Genomic DNA, 17,089 nt, shown 5'->3' with positions numbered 1-17,089 from the left:
TTTTTTCTCTTTAGTTTATGGGAAAAATTTATATTTATCAATTCTCGTTCACGCCAGATTTCATTTTGACTGTATGCAAGAAAATGGAGATAGTTTAATTGCTAGTGCCATAATTTACTGAATATTTATAATAAGGCATAACATGTTTATTCTAGGCGCTCTTTGAGACCAGAATTTTTGCCCAAATTAAATGTTCATTGTTGTCTTTTTTTTGATACTTTTGAAATTCAAATAATATTTCACCTACATTTCAATTCAAAATAGGATGGTGCTGGATTTATCAAAGAATTCACTTTTTAAAAATTAATTGGAAGTTCCATGAGGCAAATTTATTTGTCGTTTTAGTATCCTAATTATCAAGATCTTAAATTAGACCAAGTTTTACTGTAAATATGATATTCTGAAATTCAGTAGCTTTATCTAAATTTTACGAGCATTCTATTTTTACCATCATACTATTCGCGTTGTTTATTTATTTTTCAGGCAAACCTTTCGCTCACAAGTATTTGGACTACTATTTTTTATGCCTTTTTAAATATGGCCCCCATTTGGTTTTCACTCAATTAACTCCCTTTGCTCCAAATTCGTTTGACACACGGAACACTGGTGGTAAAATGCAAAATTTTGCCTCCAGGTCAAACAATAATTTTAACGCCAACGCTAATACTACTCTTCAAATGCCGAAATCCGTTAATATCAATAATTGCATTAATATACATGGAATGAAGGGTGACTGGAAGATAGAGTTCGAGGTCTATACATTGGTAAGAATGATATTTTTTATTTAAGTTTCCCTTTCATATATATGAATTGATACCTTTTAAATAGTATTACAATTAATATCTTTTGAATGTGTTTTAATTTTGAATATCATTTGAGTAATTCTTTTGCTTAAAAAAAGACTACTTATTTTCTGCCTCACTCAGGATATGCCGAAAATTATTGAATTATTGTTACAATTTACATTATATATATTTTTAAAGTACGTTAAATCAAGCGATAAACTTGTTAATAGCCCTCATCAAAATTATAACTCTCCATTATCAAGCGCTCATTTTTCAAATAGCCCTTCTACCTTACTGAAGAAACTGACTCCCAGCAAAAAAAAATTCTACAATAATTCTAATTCTTCTAACATTCTTGTGAACAAAGATAAGGATACTAACTCCAATTTTTGCAATAAGGACATTTCGGAAGATGAAAATACAAATTATTCTGATGCAGGGATATTTGTGTTGAGCGGGTTCACCACCATAACTAAAAGGGACTATTATAATAGGAACCGGAATTTTAGCCTTAAAAGGGTTTTTTTAGCAATGAAGTTTTATTTATTTTCAATTTAATCCTTCCTAAGATTATTTCCTTTTTTTAACCCTTGAGTTGATCAAAAATAAATAAATAATGTTAATTAAGTCACTATGAAATTTGTACAAAATATTTAGCATAGAATAGAAGGTCACTAAAGATGTTGATATACCCCCCCCCCCTCCCCATCTTCCATCACTCAAGGGTTAAATGAATTTATGAAATTGATTCAACACAATTAAATAAAAAGGAATAAACGGATGAACGATGTAAAGTTATTAAGAATATTGATATTCATGTTAAAGAATGCGATGCAAATTAATTAACCATTATATTTTAAGGTACCACAATTATCACCTTTACAGGGTAGCGTTTTGATGAATTTAAAATGTCACACACAGCTATACCACAGAGGATTTCTCGTAAATTACACCATTTTTGTATATCGTAAACTATTAAAATAAAATGAAAACCGCGAAGTAGAAATAATATGTTGATATTAGCTCTTAATATATTAAAATATTTATTTTATTGGCTTAAAAAGTAAAACCCTATAACTTATATTTAATATTTTTTAGGTTGTAATAATGAATGTTTTATTTTTATTTAAGAATATGTTTGAGGTGATTGATGGATTGGGATCCTGGAATAGAGGATGGTTTGTGCTCTCTGGACAATATATTTCCTACTGGAAATACCCGGAGAACGAGAATAATAAAGTATATTTTTAAAAATAATATTAATATAACTTAAAATGGATTAAAATAATGTCAAATATATAAGTTACATTAACCGTTTTTTTTAAATCTTAGCAAAAATTAGGTGTAATCTGCTGCTAATATATAAGATTAACATTCTATAATATAACAAAAACACTGATTTAATACTGGAATAAATACAAATACATTATCATCAATGTTTTATTTTTTTTGACCTTTTATTTGCAAATTTAGTCTCCCATAGGCAAAATTGATTTAACAGCTTGCGTCGAAAATAGCGTAAGACCAGTTTCTATAGAGAAATGCCCTAGGCCTAACACCCTGGAGTTAAATGTTTTCAAAGAATCATTTTGCGATAAAAGTATCGTGCTGGAGACCGATATGGAGGGAGAAAATCTGGCAAAAAACACTCTTAGGTACTGATAAAAAAAATAAGTCAATTATATATTATTCGATGCAATTTAACGATTTAATTATAACAGCTATTGTCAATATAAAGCTCAAAAATGTCTTATCAATATAATAGATTTTGTCTGTTATCAAAAATATTTTGCATAGAACAAATTTTTTTTAAAAACACCTTTTCCATGCGATCTTGGATTTTATGTCTATGTATATTATATTTTTATTAATGCCTTAAGGTATCTTTTATCTACCGATAATAAAGAACAATTGAAAGGTTGGTGTGATGTTATCAACAAAGCCCTCTCTCATTTAAATACATGGGATAGGAATTTTCCAAATTTAAAAAATTTAATGATGCCTCTGAAAAGTACCGTTTAATGACAATTGTTGCACAGATCAATAATACCAAATTTAAAAATTTTAATTAATTTACTTTGGTATTTATTGTATTGAGTTATATTTATTTTGCATCATCATTTTTTTTTGTAAATATTAAGAATCACTAAGTTTTCACGATTTATTTATATCTTTAATAGATTCGTTATCTAGATTATTTACTTTCAAATTATTAGCAGCTTAAATGTTTACTTTTCGAATTGATTCAATTAAATATACTTGTATATTATTTGACCAGAATAACGAATGTATAACGGGCACTTTTTTTTGTTATGATTTTTTACACAGCTTAAAAAAATGTTTTAATTTCAAAAATTATAATTGCTTTATTATGTATGGCTAAATAAACAAATAAAAATAATGAATTTTTATTTAAAATAAGATATATATTTTAATTAACGAACATTCGCTTTTACTAATTTATATTTCTTTAATCCAATTTTTAAAAAACCTTATTTTAGGACATTATACAATTCTTTTAGTTATATAGAAAACTTTTTTATACTTTATTTTCTTCATATTATGACAATATTTAAAATGGGGCATGATTCTGATTCAATTAGAAACGACGATCTTATAAATTTAAAAATCTTTTACAATTATTAAAATTTAATTAACACCAGCGTTTGATTGAAAGATTGCGAATATTTTCTGAAATAAAGTTAATTAACTGTTAATAAGTTGTTTCAATTGTATGCCATATTTGTTGAAAATTTTTGTCAGTATAGTTTTTACTTATAATTTTAATTTTTCATTGGTATGATATATAAACTGTTCAATCATTTTTGGTGTTATGAACACGTCAAAACTTTTTTTCTGGAGTGTCCTTTCCTATATTCTTTTACTCCTGGCCATAGGCGTAGCCAGGGGGGGGGAGGGGCAAGGGGAAATTCCCCTTTTCAGAAATTTATCACTTTTGGTAAATATCATTTTTAGCTAATAAAAGATATCCCCCTTAGTCCTCCCCCCACTCCCTGACCCTCAAATATGTATGCATATATCTTAAATAATAATTTAAAAGAAAGAATGTAAAAGTTGATATTTTATAAAACTATTCATCATAATTTATAGATTTTTGGGAAAATATATTTATAAATATATAAAATGAACCAAAAATGTCTTTTAATAAATGGAATATAAGCCAAAGATAAGTCTTAAGACAGAAGTGAAATGTATTATAATTATTAATAATAGATCCATAAAATTACTAAATAATATAATATATCAAATATAATTTTTTATAAAGTGAGTAATTTTAATTTATTTATCTTAATAAAAGTAAAATATAATTATAAAACTATTGATAAAATTAAATCATAAATTAAAAAAATATTAAAGCACAATACAAACAGTGGAATATTATATGTCGTAGATTTACAGTATATCTAATTATCAAATGACAATCAAGTAATTTTTACCAATATAGCGAATTATATATTTTACAGAAAACTATAAAATATTGATAAGGACATCAGAAAATATCTTTTAAAGACATTGTGGGATAAATAATATGAAGATTAAATTTAAATATCATTTTTACTTAAAATAAATAGATGGCGTTAAATAATTCAAATTGTTGCTATATTTAATATCAAGAGCATTGATTAGTAAAATTTGTTAAACTATTAACTGTAATATATTCTCTAACTGGGCCCGCCCAAAAGAAGGTCTGGGGGCGAAGCCCCCAGTAATTTTTTAATTCCCCCCCCCCCCCCTTATGTAATTCCTGGCTACGCCTATGCTCCTGGCAGATGAATAACTAAATTTTGTCGACGAGTTCTTATTCTTTGATTAGGAAAATCCTTTTTCCATTTAGTAACCTTATTTTTAGCTAATTTTAAAGAGAAATATACTATGATAAATGCTTACATATTTACCTAAATAATATTTAAATCTATTGTATGTTTCAACTAACATATCTTCTTCATCTAATTCAGATCGTGTATCATGATCACTATCATATTTAAAATCTTCATCCTCCCCAGTAATTACATTGTCATAATCATTTCAAGTAAAATGATATTACATCTTGAATAATTTTATATTTGCTTTCAAAATCTGCATAAATCATAATAAATGATAAAATAATTCGAGAAATGAGCCAGCTGGTGAAAATAAAAATAAAATAACTCCATCAGAAAAAATGTTCCTGTTTTCTTCTTCATATATCTCATTTAAAATATAAGATATTTAAATTACTTTTTAATAAATTTTATAATATAGTAGTGTATATTTATAATTATAATAATTTTTTAAAAATTACGAATTTATAGTGATGAGGTCTCACAAACCCTAATCAGTCACAAAATGCTTATATCTTAAAAACTACTCAACCGAAATATATGAAATTTGGAATATAGATTCTAAGATATATTTGATGAAGCTATTGAAGAATCCAAATCATAATAATTAACCGTTTTTATACGATATCATTTCTATCATGCCTGGGGTTTTATATACCCCCATGGAGTATTGAAGGGTTAAATAAATATTATATGTTACAAAGACGCTTTACCGTTCATCCACAATGTAACTTTCCCATCTCAGTTATATTTTTTCTCAATTATATTTAATATTCATTCAAATTTTAGATTTTTAACAACATCGATTTAATGGCCATACATATCGTTCGCTCATAAGGTTAGAAGATGTCAATAAAAAATGAAGTATTGCTAAATATTTTCAAAATTATACATTTTTTGTTTACATTATAAATTTTATCGTGTGCATCGTCTGCTTTATTTGTAATTTATTATATTTTTGTTTATACTATATTTGAGGTCACAGGATTATTTAGAGTACGGAACGTGGAGGGGACGAGAGTAGTCATAAGATTTAGTGCGCCGGCTAATTCTCGGTAAGATTAGGAGGAGTAGCTTTGACCATTGAGAACTGATGAGGTAGAGGTCCTAAAATAAAAATGCACAAAGGGTTCGACACATTAATATAAATATATCCTTTATTTTAAAGTGGTCCAGTGATAACGGCACTTTAAAAACTAATGAGGTAGAAGATATAAAATAAAAATGCAACCAGTGTTCGATACATATCAATTTGGACCTATCGTTTATTATAAAATGTAAATCAAAATATAGCACGTTACTATGCAATAGTAAGCATGGTCAAATTTAATCCAACGAACAAAATAAGGGAAAGTAAAAGAAGTGCTTATCTACAAACAATCCCATCCTTTTATGGTTTTTTTATCGTTATGGTGCCAATATTCTTAGCCATCATAACATCGAAAACCAACAGCCTTTGTTCAACAAAATTGAAATTACTTGTTTATTATCGAATTTTGTATGGTTAGTTAATATCGAACAAAATAGGGGGCAATTAAAATTTAAATTATGTTGTAAACAAAATAAGTTTGATATTAATAATTAATTGACTTTCAATTTCTCTAAGTAAAACGTTTTTTTATAACTTAAAGTAAAAGAAATAATTTTCATATAACCGTTACCCCTATATAACTATGCACTAGCAGCCAATGTTGATTCGACCTCAAATATGAAGTGTATATTAATTGACAGAAAAAAATCTAGATTTTCTAATAATGAGGATAAAATAACATATAATTGATATTTTAAAGAAATGAAGCAATGTGTTGAAAGAGCATTTAGCATAATGAGCCAAAGATTTTGAATATTGAGGAAAGAAATTGAAGCTAATATTGTGGGTGCAATTGAATAGGATAAGCGTATAATAAATCATATTTATATATAATATTTACCTCATTTTTTATATCGATATGTGCAATCTTTTTAGAAAATTAAATGAGTATTTTTAGAAAAATTTACTCTCGTTATTAAAAAATATTGCTTAACCCACCTCCCAAATGTTTAAAAATTATTTGAATGATTTGATTTTTGTTTATTTTATTTAATATATTTTTAACCGATAAATTAACTCCATTTGATTTTTTAATCTCGATCTAAATTCCGTCGGCCACTTTTTCTAATAAAAAATTCTGATTGTGGAATCGAGTAAATCAGTCCTTGACCTTCATTATTTACTTAAACTTATAAAACATGAAATATCAAATAATAAATAAATTTATAATAAATAAAAGTCCATCTCCGTCGTTTTTAAAATATATTAACCCATCCATCTGCACAACTCTTAAATAATTTCGACTAAAATTCGCCCGTTGTAGACTTTTATACGACTATATTTTGTTTAATAACCTATTAACATTTTATTCACAGTTTAAAAATAAAATCTGACAGGAACATAAAAAATGATGTTTAAATAATATATTTTTGTTATCTCGATAAGCAATTCACTTCCAAACTTGTTATTTACACAAATTATATTTATGATTCTATTTCTGATAGCAGCCAATACGTTTTCATTGGTCCTTTGCCCTATTCCATCATTTAAAAAAATAAAAATACTTTTAAAAAGTAATTTAAATTTCACTTTGATCTCAACCATTCCTCTTTCCTCCATGATAAAATTTTGGAAATTATCAAGTAAGCATTTTGAACTTTCACTAATATGTATTTTTAAAGCTGAAAAAAATATAGATATGGTTTAGATGTTAATATTTTAAAATATAGCTAACCTTCACCGTTCGATTCCATCCTCGATGCTGTATTAACTGTGTCACCGAATAAACAATATCTAGGCATTTTAAGACCTACTATACCAGCGGCGCACGGTCCTTTAAAAATATATGAGGTAAGATTAGATTAGAATATCAAATTACATTAAATCAATACCAAGGGCGTCGCTAGCCTTCACAATCTCAGGGGGCTCAACTAAAAAATTTTTATGGGGGCCTTCGGCCGCTTTTGCCTGGCCTTCGGCCGGGTTTTATATTAATATATTATACTTTTTTTAAATTTGTTAACTCTGAACAATTATTCTGATTTTCATGTTTTGTCATTTATGCATATAAAAAATCACATAATGCAATAATATAATTCTTAGCAACTTACATTGATAAAAGGTTATCAAACTAGTATAATTCTCTGTAACCATTTTAGACAGTGTTTTATAGAATGGACTAATAAGAAAAAATTTATAGGCCTAAACCAAATCAACAATTTTTGTAGGAGAGAATATAAACGAACAATCCAAATAAAACTATATGGTGGTTAGAGCTTCCTCTTAGATGACATTATGGAGATAAGTAATCGAGAAAATTATTGTGAGATATTAAATTTCTAAAAGATTATCTTCCATTTTAAATGATATATAAACGACTATACAGTTGACCATTATTATCTAAAATATGCAATTATATGCTCTCAGCCGTTATAGTAATAATCTGAAATTATAAGCAACACAAATTATAGATGCTGGTTAATTTGCAGTAATAGCCATGACACTCACGATGTAAACTAATATCAGAATTTATTATGTTGGATAAATTGATAAAATAAAAACACTAAAAATCTTTGGAAGAAATAATTATGCAAATATATTGAAGCCTGGAGTTATTTACACGGCAATGCCATATTAGAAATGAAACATTTTTTAACTATAAAATAAGGACCAGAATGATATGATGAAACAATTAAGATTTTATATATTGTCACACCACCTTGGTATATTATATCTTAAAATAATAGTAGTTTGTAATAATATCAAAAATATACTTGTATTAAAAATTTAACTCAAGACTGTTTTTCGAAAAAGAAAAAATAGCTTTCCTAAAAACACGTAAAAAAAGAGAAGAAAAGATATCAAATTTATTAGATCTATTGCAGGATGAATAATAAAATGTTTAATTTTAAAAATTATTTATAACTAAATAGATGGCGTTAAATACGAATGCAATTTGTTATTATATTTATTATCAAAACCATTTATTAGTTATTATAATATTAACTGTAATATATTATATAACTGTCAAATACGTCTATAAAAGTGGCATTATATCTAATATTTTATAAACAACTGTATATAGTAGAGGATATTAAACTATATGTCTACTACTTTTTATAAAGAAATCTCTTATACTTATTTGGACCTTGAAAACACTTTTAAGGTATGATAATAAAATTTCAAAATAAATTTACAGTTGATTAGTCATTTTGAACTCAGCTAATTACAATATTAAATTTGTTAATTTTCAAATAATATATGATTATATTTATTTAATTAGGATTAAATAATAAAAATCAATAACTTCAACTGTTGAAGCTTAATTAATATTTAGTGAGTTATTGATATTATATTTTTAATACAGAATTTGATTGCAAGCTGACATAGTGAAAATATAATTTATATGTATTAATCTAATCTAATAATTGAAATATATTCATTTAATATAAATTTAAATAGTCTTATTAATTTCTAAATAATAAAATTATATCTATATATTACTTAATAGAATTATAAAAGAAATCATTCAGTGGGCAATCAAAATAATTTATATTTAGTTTAAGGGGATATTAAGGAGCCATTAAAAAAAATTTTTTTCGCTTGGGCTATGCCCCCCCCCCCTAGCGACGCCACTGATCAATACATAACCTTTACAGTTCACACTCAGTAAAATATTCTATACTATCTCGAAATTAAATATTTAAATATCGTCATTAGGGAGCTCAAACCATATAATTTTGATAAGCCATATTAAATTTTCTGAAATTTATTAAATTATATTTCATGATATTAATCGATAATTCCCTTTTTTGAAGTTATTTTAATTTTGAAAGAAAAATAAAATAATTGCGATTCCCCAGTATTAAAAAGCTAACAATGCAAAGTTATATTCCAATGTTTATTGGTTATTATATCTAAATTTACTTCTTATTTATTGAATTATTTTGTCTCAAATTGTATATGTTGAAAACATTTTATTGAATGCGTCAGAATCTAGCTTGGAATTTTACCAAGATAGATAAGAGATGGGGGTAAAGGGCTAATTAAAAAGCTAACAATGCAAAGTTATATTCCAATGTTTATTGGTTATTATATCTAAATTTACTTCTTATTTATTGAATTATTTTGTCTCAAATTGTATATGTTGAAAACATTTTATTGAATGCGTCAGAATCTAGCTTGGAATTTTACCAAGATAGATAAGAGATGGGGGTAAAGGGCTATGGATTCACAGTCGTTTTTAAATAAGCCGAAAATTTATAAATATCAAACAATATTAATTAAAAACAGGGAATTGAACCGAAACAAATATCAGTTCGGGTTCAGTTTTGTTTAAAGACTATAAATTATTCGATATATTACATATCTTTCAAATATTTCATATTGGTGATAAATAGTATGGCCAGTCAACATAGGGTATATGTAATTAAAGACTTTCAGTTTCACCTTAAATAATCCAATCTAAAATATATTATAGATAGAGATTTTATTTTATAGATTAATGTCTGTGTTTCACATTAATATTAAATTTTTTTCATTAAAGGTAACATTTTTATCTTTAATGTATCATGAGTAAAAGTATGGCTACTTATCTCCGGTCTCCCTTATATTAATTCACAAAATAGCAATCATTATTTACTTGATTTTTGAGAAAAATATACGCCAAAATATGATTTGTTTTATATACGGCTCGTTGATAAAACTATTATATATAAACATATTTTTTAATAGCTGAATTTGTTTCTTTCACAGGTTATAACCTGTGTTACCGTTATCCAAGCCGATAGCCGTATTTTTAAGGTCAATTTTTTTTAGATAAAACAAATTTGATTAGGAAGAGTTCCCCTGGTAAAACTGAAAGATGTGGAAAAATCATAAGTATCTGTATCTATTTAATTTCGCTTGAAGGGAAAGAGGAGCTTAATGTGTAGTATAAAATTTTTATTAGAAAATTACCTGATCTCTCTGATACCACCAAAACTCAAATATGAAGTATATGCTTAAAAAAATAGATATGCACTAGGGTTGATATTTAAAACATATGTTGAAGCCAATTTGGGTAGACGCGAGAGTCAAACTTTAAGATTTTTATAAATATTAGGGGGGTCAGTTCGTAAAATGATGTTTTTTGCTCCGATGTCATGAAATTCACTATAATCTTAGTTATGCTTAATTTGCAATGCCATTATCTAGATTTATCATATAACTCAATCAGTTTTAATTTATATATACTTTATCATCGATATATACGAATAGCATTATAAATAATTATTTTTATTTTTTCAAAATTCAATAAAAATAAATGTGAGCTAAAAATATTTAACATACACCAACCAACCTGAGTGGAATCCTATTCTAATTTTAAGTAAATCATTCTGACGGTGCCTAATTTTAAACGTTTTGACAGTTTTTAAAATAAGTAATGATAATCTCGCGATCTCCTGTACATGTTTATTTCCGTTCCGCAATGGTAACCCTGATGCTACCATATATGCATCACCAATTGTTTCAACCTTGAAGTTAATGTATTATTTATAATTAAGAATAATAAAAAAGGATGGCACAAATTATACATTATGTTAATGTTAATGTTAAATTAATAAAATAAAAAAATGCTTAAAATTAAATATCAATGTTTTTGTGGATATGAATAAATTAAATTAAGATATTTTTTCAATACTTTGTAGGCATCAAATTTTTCAACTATATTGTCGAAACAACTATATAAGTCATTTAAAAAGTCTACAATCTGAAATAAATAAATATAGAATTTAAATTATTAGGGTATAATACCTCCATAGCCGTACTGGTAGCTGAAAGTTGAGTAAAATTAACGATATCATTAAAATATATGGTTACACTTTCAAATTCTTCCGGTTGAATTTTCAAACCACGTTTTAGTCTTTCGGCAATAGCCCTAAATATTTAAAATTAATAATCATAACAAATTTGGTTTGCAAAATTTTAACCCTAAATAAATTATATTATAGTGATACCACTATTTTTTAATTTCATTGGCGGAATAGTATTCCAGCATCTATATAGGGACCTACCCTGTTAATTTTAGACAATTTTTCAATAAACTTTTGAATTTTTTTTTGAATACTCTATACATGTTAGAATAAGATTCTAACGAAATCAGATCTTTCAAAATAAAGGCGCGCCATAAATCATTTAAGTTCTAAATTTTCATAAAGACTTGCCCTTAATTTGCTAAAATTGTAAACTTTATCGGTTTTTCATGAAGTTAAAATTGAGAAGCTATAGATATTTTTTGTCAAATTTTAGTATAATTGACTTCAATTTAAAAATACAACGAATTGATCAAATTATGAAAAATTTAAGGAATACACCCTTTTAATAAAATATGAAATTTCATTTTAAAAAACAAGTGACGTCTTTTAGAGTTAAAACGATTTCAAAACACGAAGCTTTTTTTGATCATCCGGTATGCAAATAAAATATAATCAAAATTTTCAACCTTGGTAATACTTGACATAATATTTCGTCACCCTTTTCCTTTTCCTCCAAAAATGCTTGAGTTTTTTCTGCTACCATTTTCTCCAAATTATTAGCATATTGTTCCATTCTTTCTAGCAGTGACTCTATTATGTTATTAAAATCTATATGCTTAGATATAGCTTTAAACTCAATGGAGATTTGCGAAAAGGATGGCCTTGATTTAGGATCCTCGTTCCAAGAATTCTTCATTAGATCCATGAGTTTTATCACATATTTATCTGGACACGTTATTTGGCTTACATAACTCGACAAATCGGATCGCCCTTTTTTGCGCGACAAATAGATGGAACTTCTTATATCTGTGATTGTATAGTTTATATTATTGATGTCTTTGGTGATCGTATAGTTATTATCCGAGGTTGATTTTATAGAGCTAATATTATGGGTTTCATTTTCATCAGGATTATCAAGATATGTGATCAGTGGTCTACATATCGGTTTGTCTTCGTTTTGAATAAGTTTGATAAGTTGTAGTGTTTCACTGTGATAATCTTGACTGGAATTAATCCCATCATTAGCTGAACAAGATGTGGCATCTCTATTCGTCGTATGATTGAGGTGAAATTTGTCGCCATATAACAAATTCTTTCTCCTAACTTTGCATTTATTTGTTTCCGCGTGATCGTAAGAACTCTCGTTTCGAATTTTTACTTCAAATAGAGGAAACCGTGGGGATTGGATTGTTTTACTATTCAAGTTGACCTTTTCATTCTCATTTTCTTTGTTACGAAGTCTTAGAAGATTATAATAAAAGGGAGGTTTTCTAGTTATTATTTCAGACACGATAATTGCAAAACTATAGACATCTCCTTTTTGGCTATAAGGCCTTTTATCCCATTGGGCAAGCCCCATCGAAGTTAGTTTCCAATTAGACATCTCATTCTTTTTATTGTCAACAGTGCATTCCCGATTGGCATCATCACCAGTATTAGGTGGTGTAATGACAACCTTAGGTTTCATAAAGTTTTCTAAAGCCTGGGTTAAGTTACTATTTTTCGTTTTGTACATTTTAGTCAAATCTTTTTGTAAGTTTTTAGACAAGGCCTTTATTTTTATTAGGAAATTATTGCGCTGGTCTTTGTTGTCATAAGGCAAATGATTTCTATCTGAGTTTCTCAAAGCTTTATTTTTGTTAATATTATTGTCGGTCATTAGAAACTCCGGTGCCACCCACAACAAATTTTTAATATACTTTTTAGGCATTTTTGACAAACGATTTAACGAAACTTGATTTTGATAGATTAAAGGCAACCCATATCCAGTAATTTTTGCCACAAACCGATTGTCTATAATAATTTGAGATGATCGGAGTCTACCATGACAATAAACTTTGGTCGTGTGTAAATATGTCATTCCCTAAATGATATATTGAAATAATTCCTTTGAAAAAGATTATTATATTCTGTGCTAATACATAAATAAATTAATATATAACATGCCTTAATTATATCGTTTATAATGGAATATTTTAAATTCCAGGTGAGTTGAATGTTTTCTTTAGCTAATATTTCGGTCAAATTTCTCCTTCCTAAAAATGCAACTATCACACCATATAGCTTTGCATGTTTGTCTATAGCTATCCCAATAAACTTTCCCAAGTTATCGTGGCTGATATCCTTAATATTGTTGATTTCTTTTAAAAGATCTCCATCCATTTCAAATTTATCGATAATAGGTGTAAATCTTTTAATGAATATGGTTTTGTTTTGGTAGATTCCATAGTTGGTAACTAAGGAATCATTATTCGACATGGTCTAAATTCATTTTAAAATTATAAAAAATATTAAATAATTGTAAATAAGATTCTCACAACCTCATCGATACAACTTTCTAATTAAATTTTTAATTTCGTTAAATATAATATTTGTTGTCCTCTCCTATATCATAAATTGCATAAAAAATATTTTTTTAAGTATATAAGTAACTTAAAAAGTTTTGTTTCGTAATTAAAAATATCTCTAAAAATAATCATATAATTTTTATCTAATAAAGGGTTACGTTCCTGCAATGCAGTAACAAAAATTAATTATACGGGTGAGAAATGTCCTTCTGTAAGTGACGGCTTGAGATGAATCAGTTTGATGGTGTGCCATGAAATCTTCCATTTTTCAGACGAAAAGTAAATATCGTTCAAATATTTTCTGCAATTTTTTAAATAAATTTTATTAAGTTTAAAACGAGGCTCTAATTACATGTAGAAGGGAGGAGGCAGGGGGTTGGGGTCAGTCCTCTTATTAATTTCTGGTCCCTAAAACAAATTTTGGAAATTTTTAAACATGATTATAAGCAATTATAAATAATGCATAAAAATATTTTTTAATCTAAAGAAATAAACGAATTACGTAAATCAGTTATTTACAATTTATTTGTTTATAATTATGATTATTTAATATGCTCAATTTAACATATTTATATTTAGAGTTCCGATAGAGGAACTTTTTTTAATTTAAAAATTTTTTTAGCATTCCGTAGAAATCTTGAAAATAGATAAATATCAGATATCGTTAGTATTATTTTTATCCCATTTTCGCCAATACTCTTGGTAATTTTGGTGAGGAATTTCTTAAATTTATCACATTATTAGGGAGAAAATTAAGACAAATAAATAGCGGTAATAATGAAGCCTTCAATATAAAGCAAGCCATTACGATAGCTAAAGTAATTGTATTGTTATCCATTGTTCCATCTTACAGTGCAAGTAATTGTTATTGCCTAATTTAATTGTTTTATTAAATTAATTTTTTTTAAACGAATAAACTAAGACTAGAATATATATTAATTAGTATTTTTGTCCTTTCCTCTCCAAGTCTGTCCCTTCCTACATATCTATAGAAAAGCAACATTTTATTATCACCCCCCCCCCCCCACCCCCTATTTTAAAAAAAATTGTGATCACGGTTCTTTAAAGTGTTTTTTATTAATTTTATTTGATTAAATAAATATGCAGAATAATTATAAACTTATAGAGATTGATTTAATGTGTGTTTTATAATTTCGATTTATATATTTAAAAACGTAATCATTTAAGAAATTACTCCATCTCTTATATTTTAAACAGTAGCGTCACTGGGGGGCCCCCCATTAAAAGTTAGAAAAGCCCCTTGTAAATTTTGAAAGTTTTTTTTATCTCAAAAAGGTCATTTTAAAATAATTTAAAAAAATTTTTTTTGAGCCCCCTGAGATTGTAAAGGTTACTGAGGCCCCTGATTTAAAAAAAAAAACTTAGATACTAAATCACCCCCAAATTAAATTTAAATTATCGGGATACAAATTTTTATATACTTGTAATATAAAAATCCAAAAACGCTAGCGAAAATAACTGCCACGATTATGCACCCTAGTATGATCATTGCATTAACCAATTTGTTGCTAGTCATTTGGGGGCAGCTTGGATCAAATGGTTTGAAAGTACAATAAGGAATGTTTTTAGGGGCGTGTCCGTATCTCCAATCTATCAAAGAATTTGTCGGGAAAAAAATTTCTTCATAGTTATTCGTGAGATTTAGCAAGAATTTATTGATGATTTTTTTTTCGAATGAGACCATGGTCTGATTGTATTCATTTAATTCTTTAACAAATAAATAAAGGGAATTCTTTTCTGCTATATATATTCCAATCTCCCCGAATTCCCCAGTCGTCTTATTTATCATACCATAAACCGAAAAATTAGCTCTTCTATCTCCATCTTGATCGACTAATACCCTACCAGTCACACCTTAATTTATATTGAGAATAAGAACTTCGATTTTTGTGTTAAAAAATATAATGGAGTAGAATTGTGAAAAATACTTTTCAAATATATTATATACAGATACCTGGTTTAATAAGCATCATATACCGATACCTCTTTAAAAATGTATTTCGATATAAATCATGTAGGGTATATATAACTTCAAAATAAGAAGTCTATTGAACTCAAATTTTGAAATCAAACTAAACATTTATAACTTAGTTCGATATTTATTTATATATAAAATATATAATTAAATGATTATAGAATATTACTGTTAGCTTTTAATAATAAAACATTTACAAAGTTTTCATCAATGAGGCATTCCCGTTTATCCTTAGACACATTTTTGGCTAAATTAAATGTCTTTTCAGAGGTGCATTACATGGTTGTGTTGTGCTATACTTTATGATTATGAATAACACTTTTAAACTCCTGTCCTGACATTTATTTTTTTTAAATCTAAGGGGTATTTAAAAAAATCGAGTATTAAATCTTTAGATTTTTTTCTGAGTTTTTGGGGTTATCCATTACCCAGTTGTATAGCACTTATCAAACTTCCACAAAATCTATTACAATTTTAAATTTCTACAAATCCACCAAAAATCTAGCATAAAATCTCTCATATTTTTATTCAAAAATAAATTTTTTAAATTTAAATATACAATAAAAAATTTATAAACAAAAAAATGTCCAATTTTGGTTGTATTTTCCTATTATGTTTCCCAATAGCAACAGGGAAATTTATTATTTATTAGATCAGTAAATTCAATTTGCTTTTAAAATGTTATTAATGGATTAGTTGCCGTCAAATTCAAAAATACCAATCCCTTTCAACACAATCTACCATTTATGAATTTAAAAAAAAATAATTCAGCATGTTTTAAAATAAATATATAAATAAAAATCAAAGATACCACGGAAATGGCCAAAGTTTGGACAAAAGCTGCCGAGGGTTTACCAAAGTAAAATGGAGGCTAAACTACCATATAATAATAGAATTCTCCCACAATTCAATTATTTTTTCATACCTGGCAACTCTAATCTAGATCTAGATACTTTATGTAAAATTGTATCTAGATAAGATACGGATACAAAATGTATGCATCTGTATACTTTAACAAATATGCTTTAGAGTATGGAAGCGTGATATTAATTTTAATAATATTTTTGATAT

The 17,089-nt window shown here is 26.7% G+C and overlaps 1 protein-coding gene across 1 annotated transcript; it reads right to left on the bottom strand.

The window, feature by feature from the left end:
- Positions 1–7,111: 7,111 nt before the first annotated feature.
- LOC135931858 (atrial natriuretic peptide receptor 1-like) lies at positions 7,112–13,197 on the bottom strand. Its single transcript, XM_065469164.1, has 7 exons — positions 12,142–13,197; positions 11,454–11,577; positions 11,341–11,409; positions 10,999–11,173; positions 7,393–7,491; positions 7,248–7,339; positions 7,112–7,192 (listed from the first exon to the last, which is right to left on the bottom strand). Exons 1-7 carry the CDS (start codon positions 13,188–13,190, stop codon positions 7,142–7,144), a joined length of 1,659 nt encoding a protein of 552 aa, XP_065325236.1. The 5' UTR covers positions 13,191–13,197; the 3' UTR covers positions 7,112–7,141.
- Positions 13,198–17,089: the final 3,892 nt, after the last annotated feature.

The sequence above is a fragment of the Gordionus sp. m RMFG-2023 genome, chromosome 1, assembly GCF_954871325.1.
Source record: "Gordionus sp. m RMFG-2023 chromosome 1, tfGorSpeb1-WG-v2, whole genome shotgun sequence".
NCBI lineage: Eukaryota > Metazoa > Nematomorpha > Gordioida > Chordodea > Parachordodidae > Gordionus > Gordionus sp. m RMFG-2023.
Note: the sequence above shows the minus strand (reverse complement) of the source record. Positions and strands in the feature narration are given on the sequence as shown.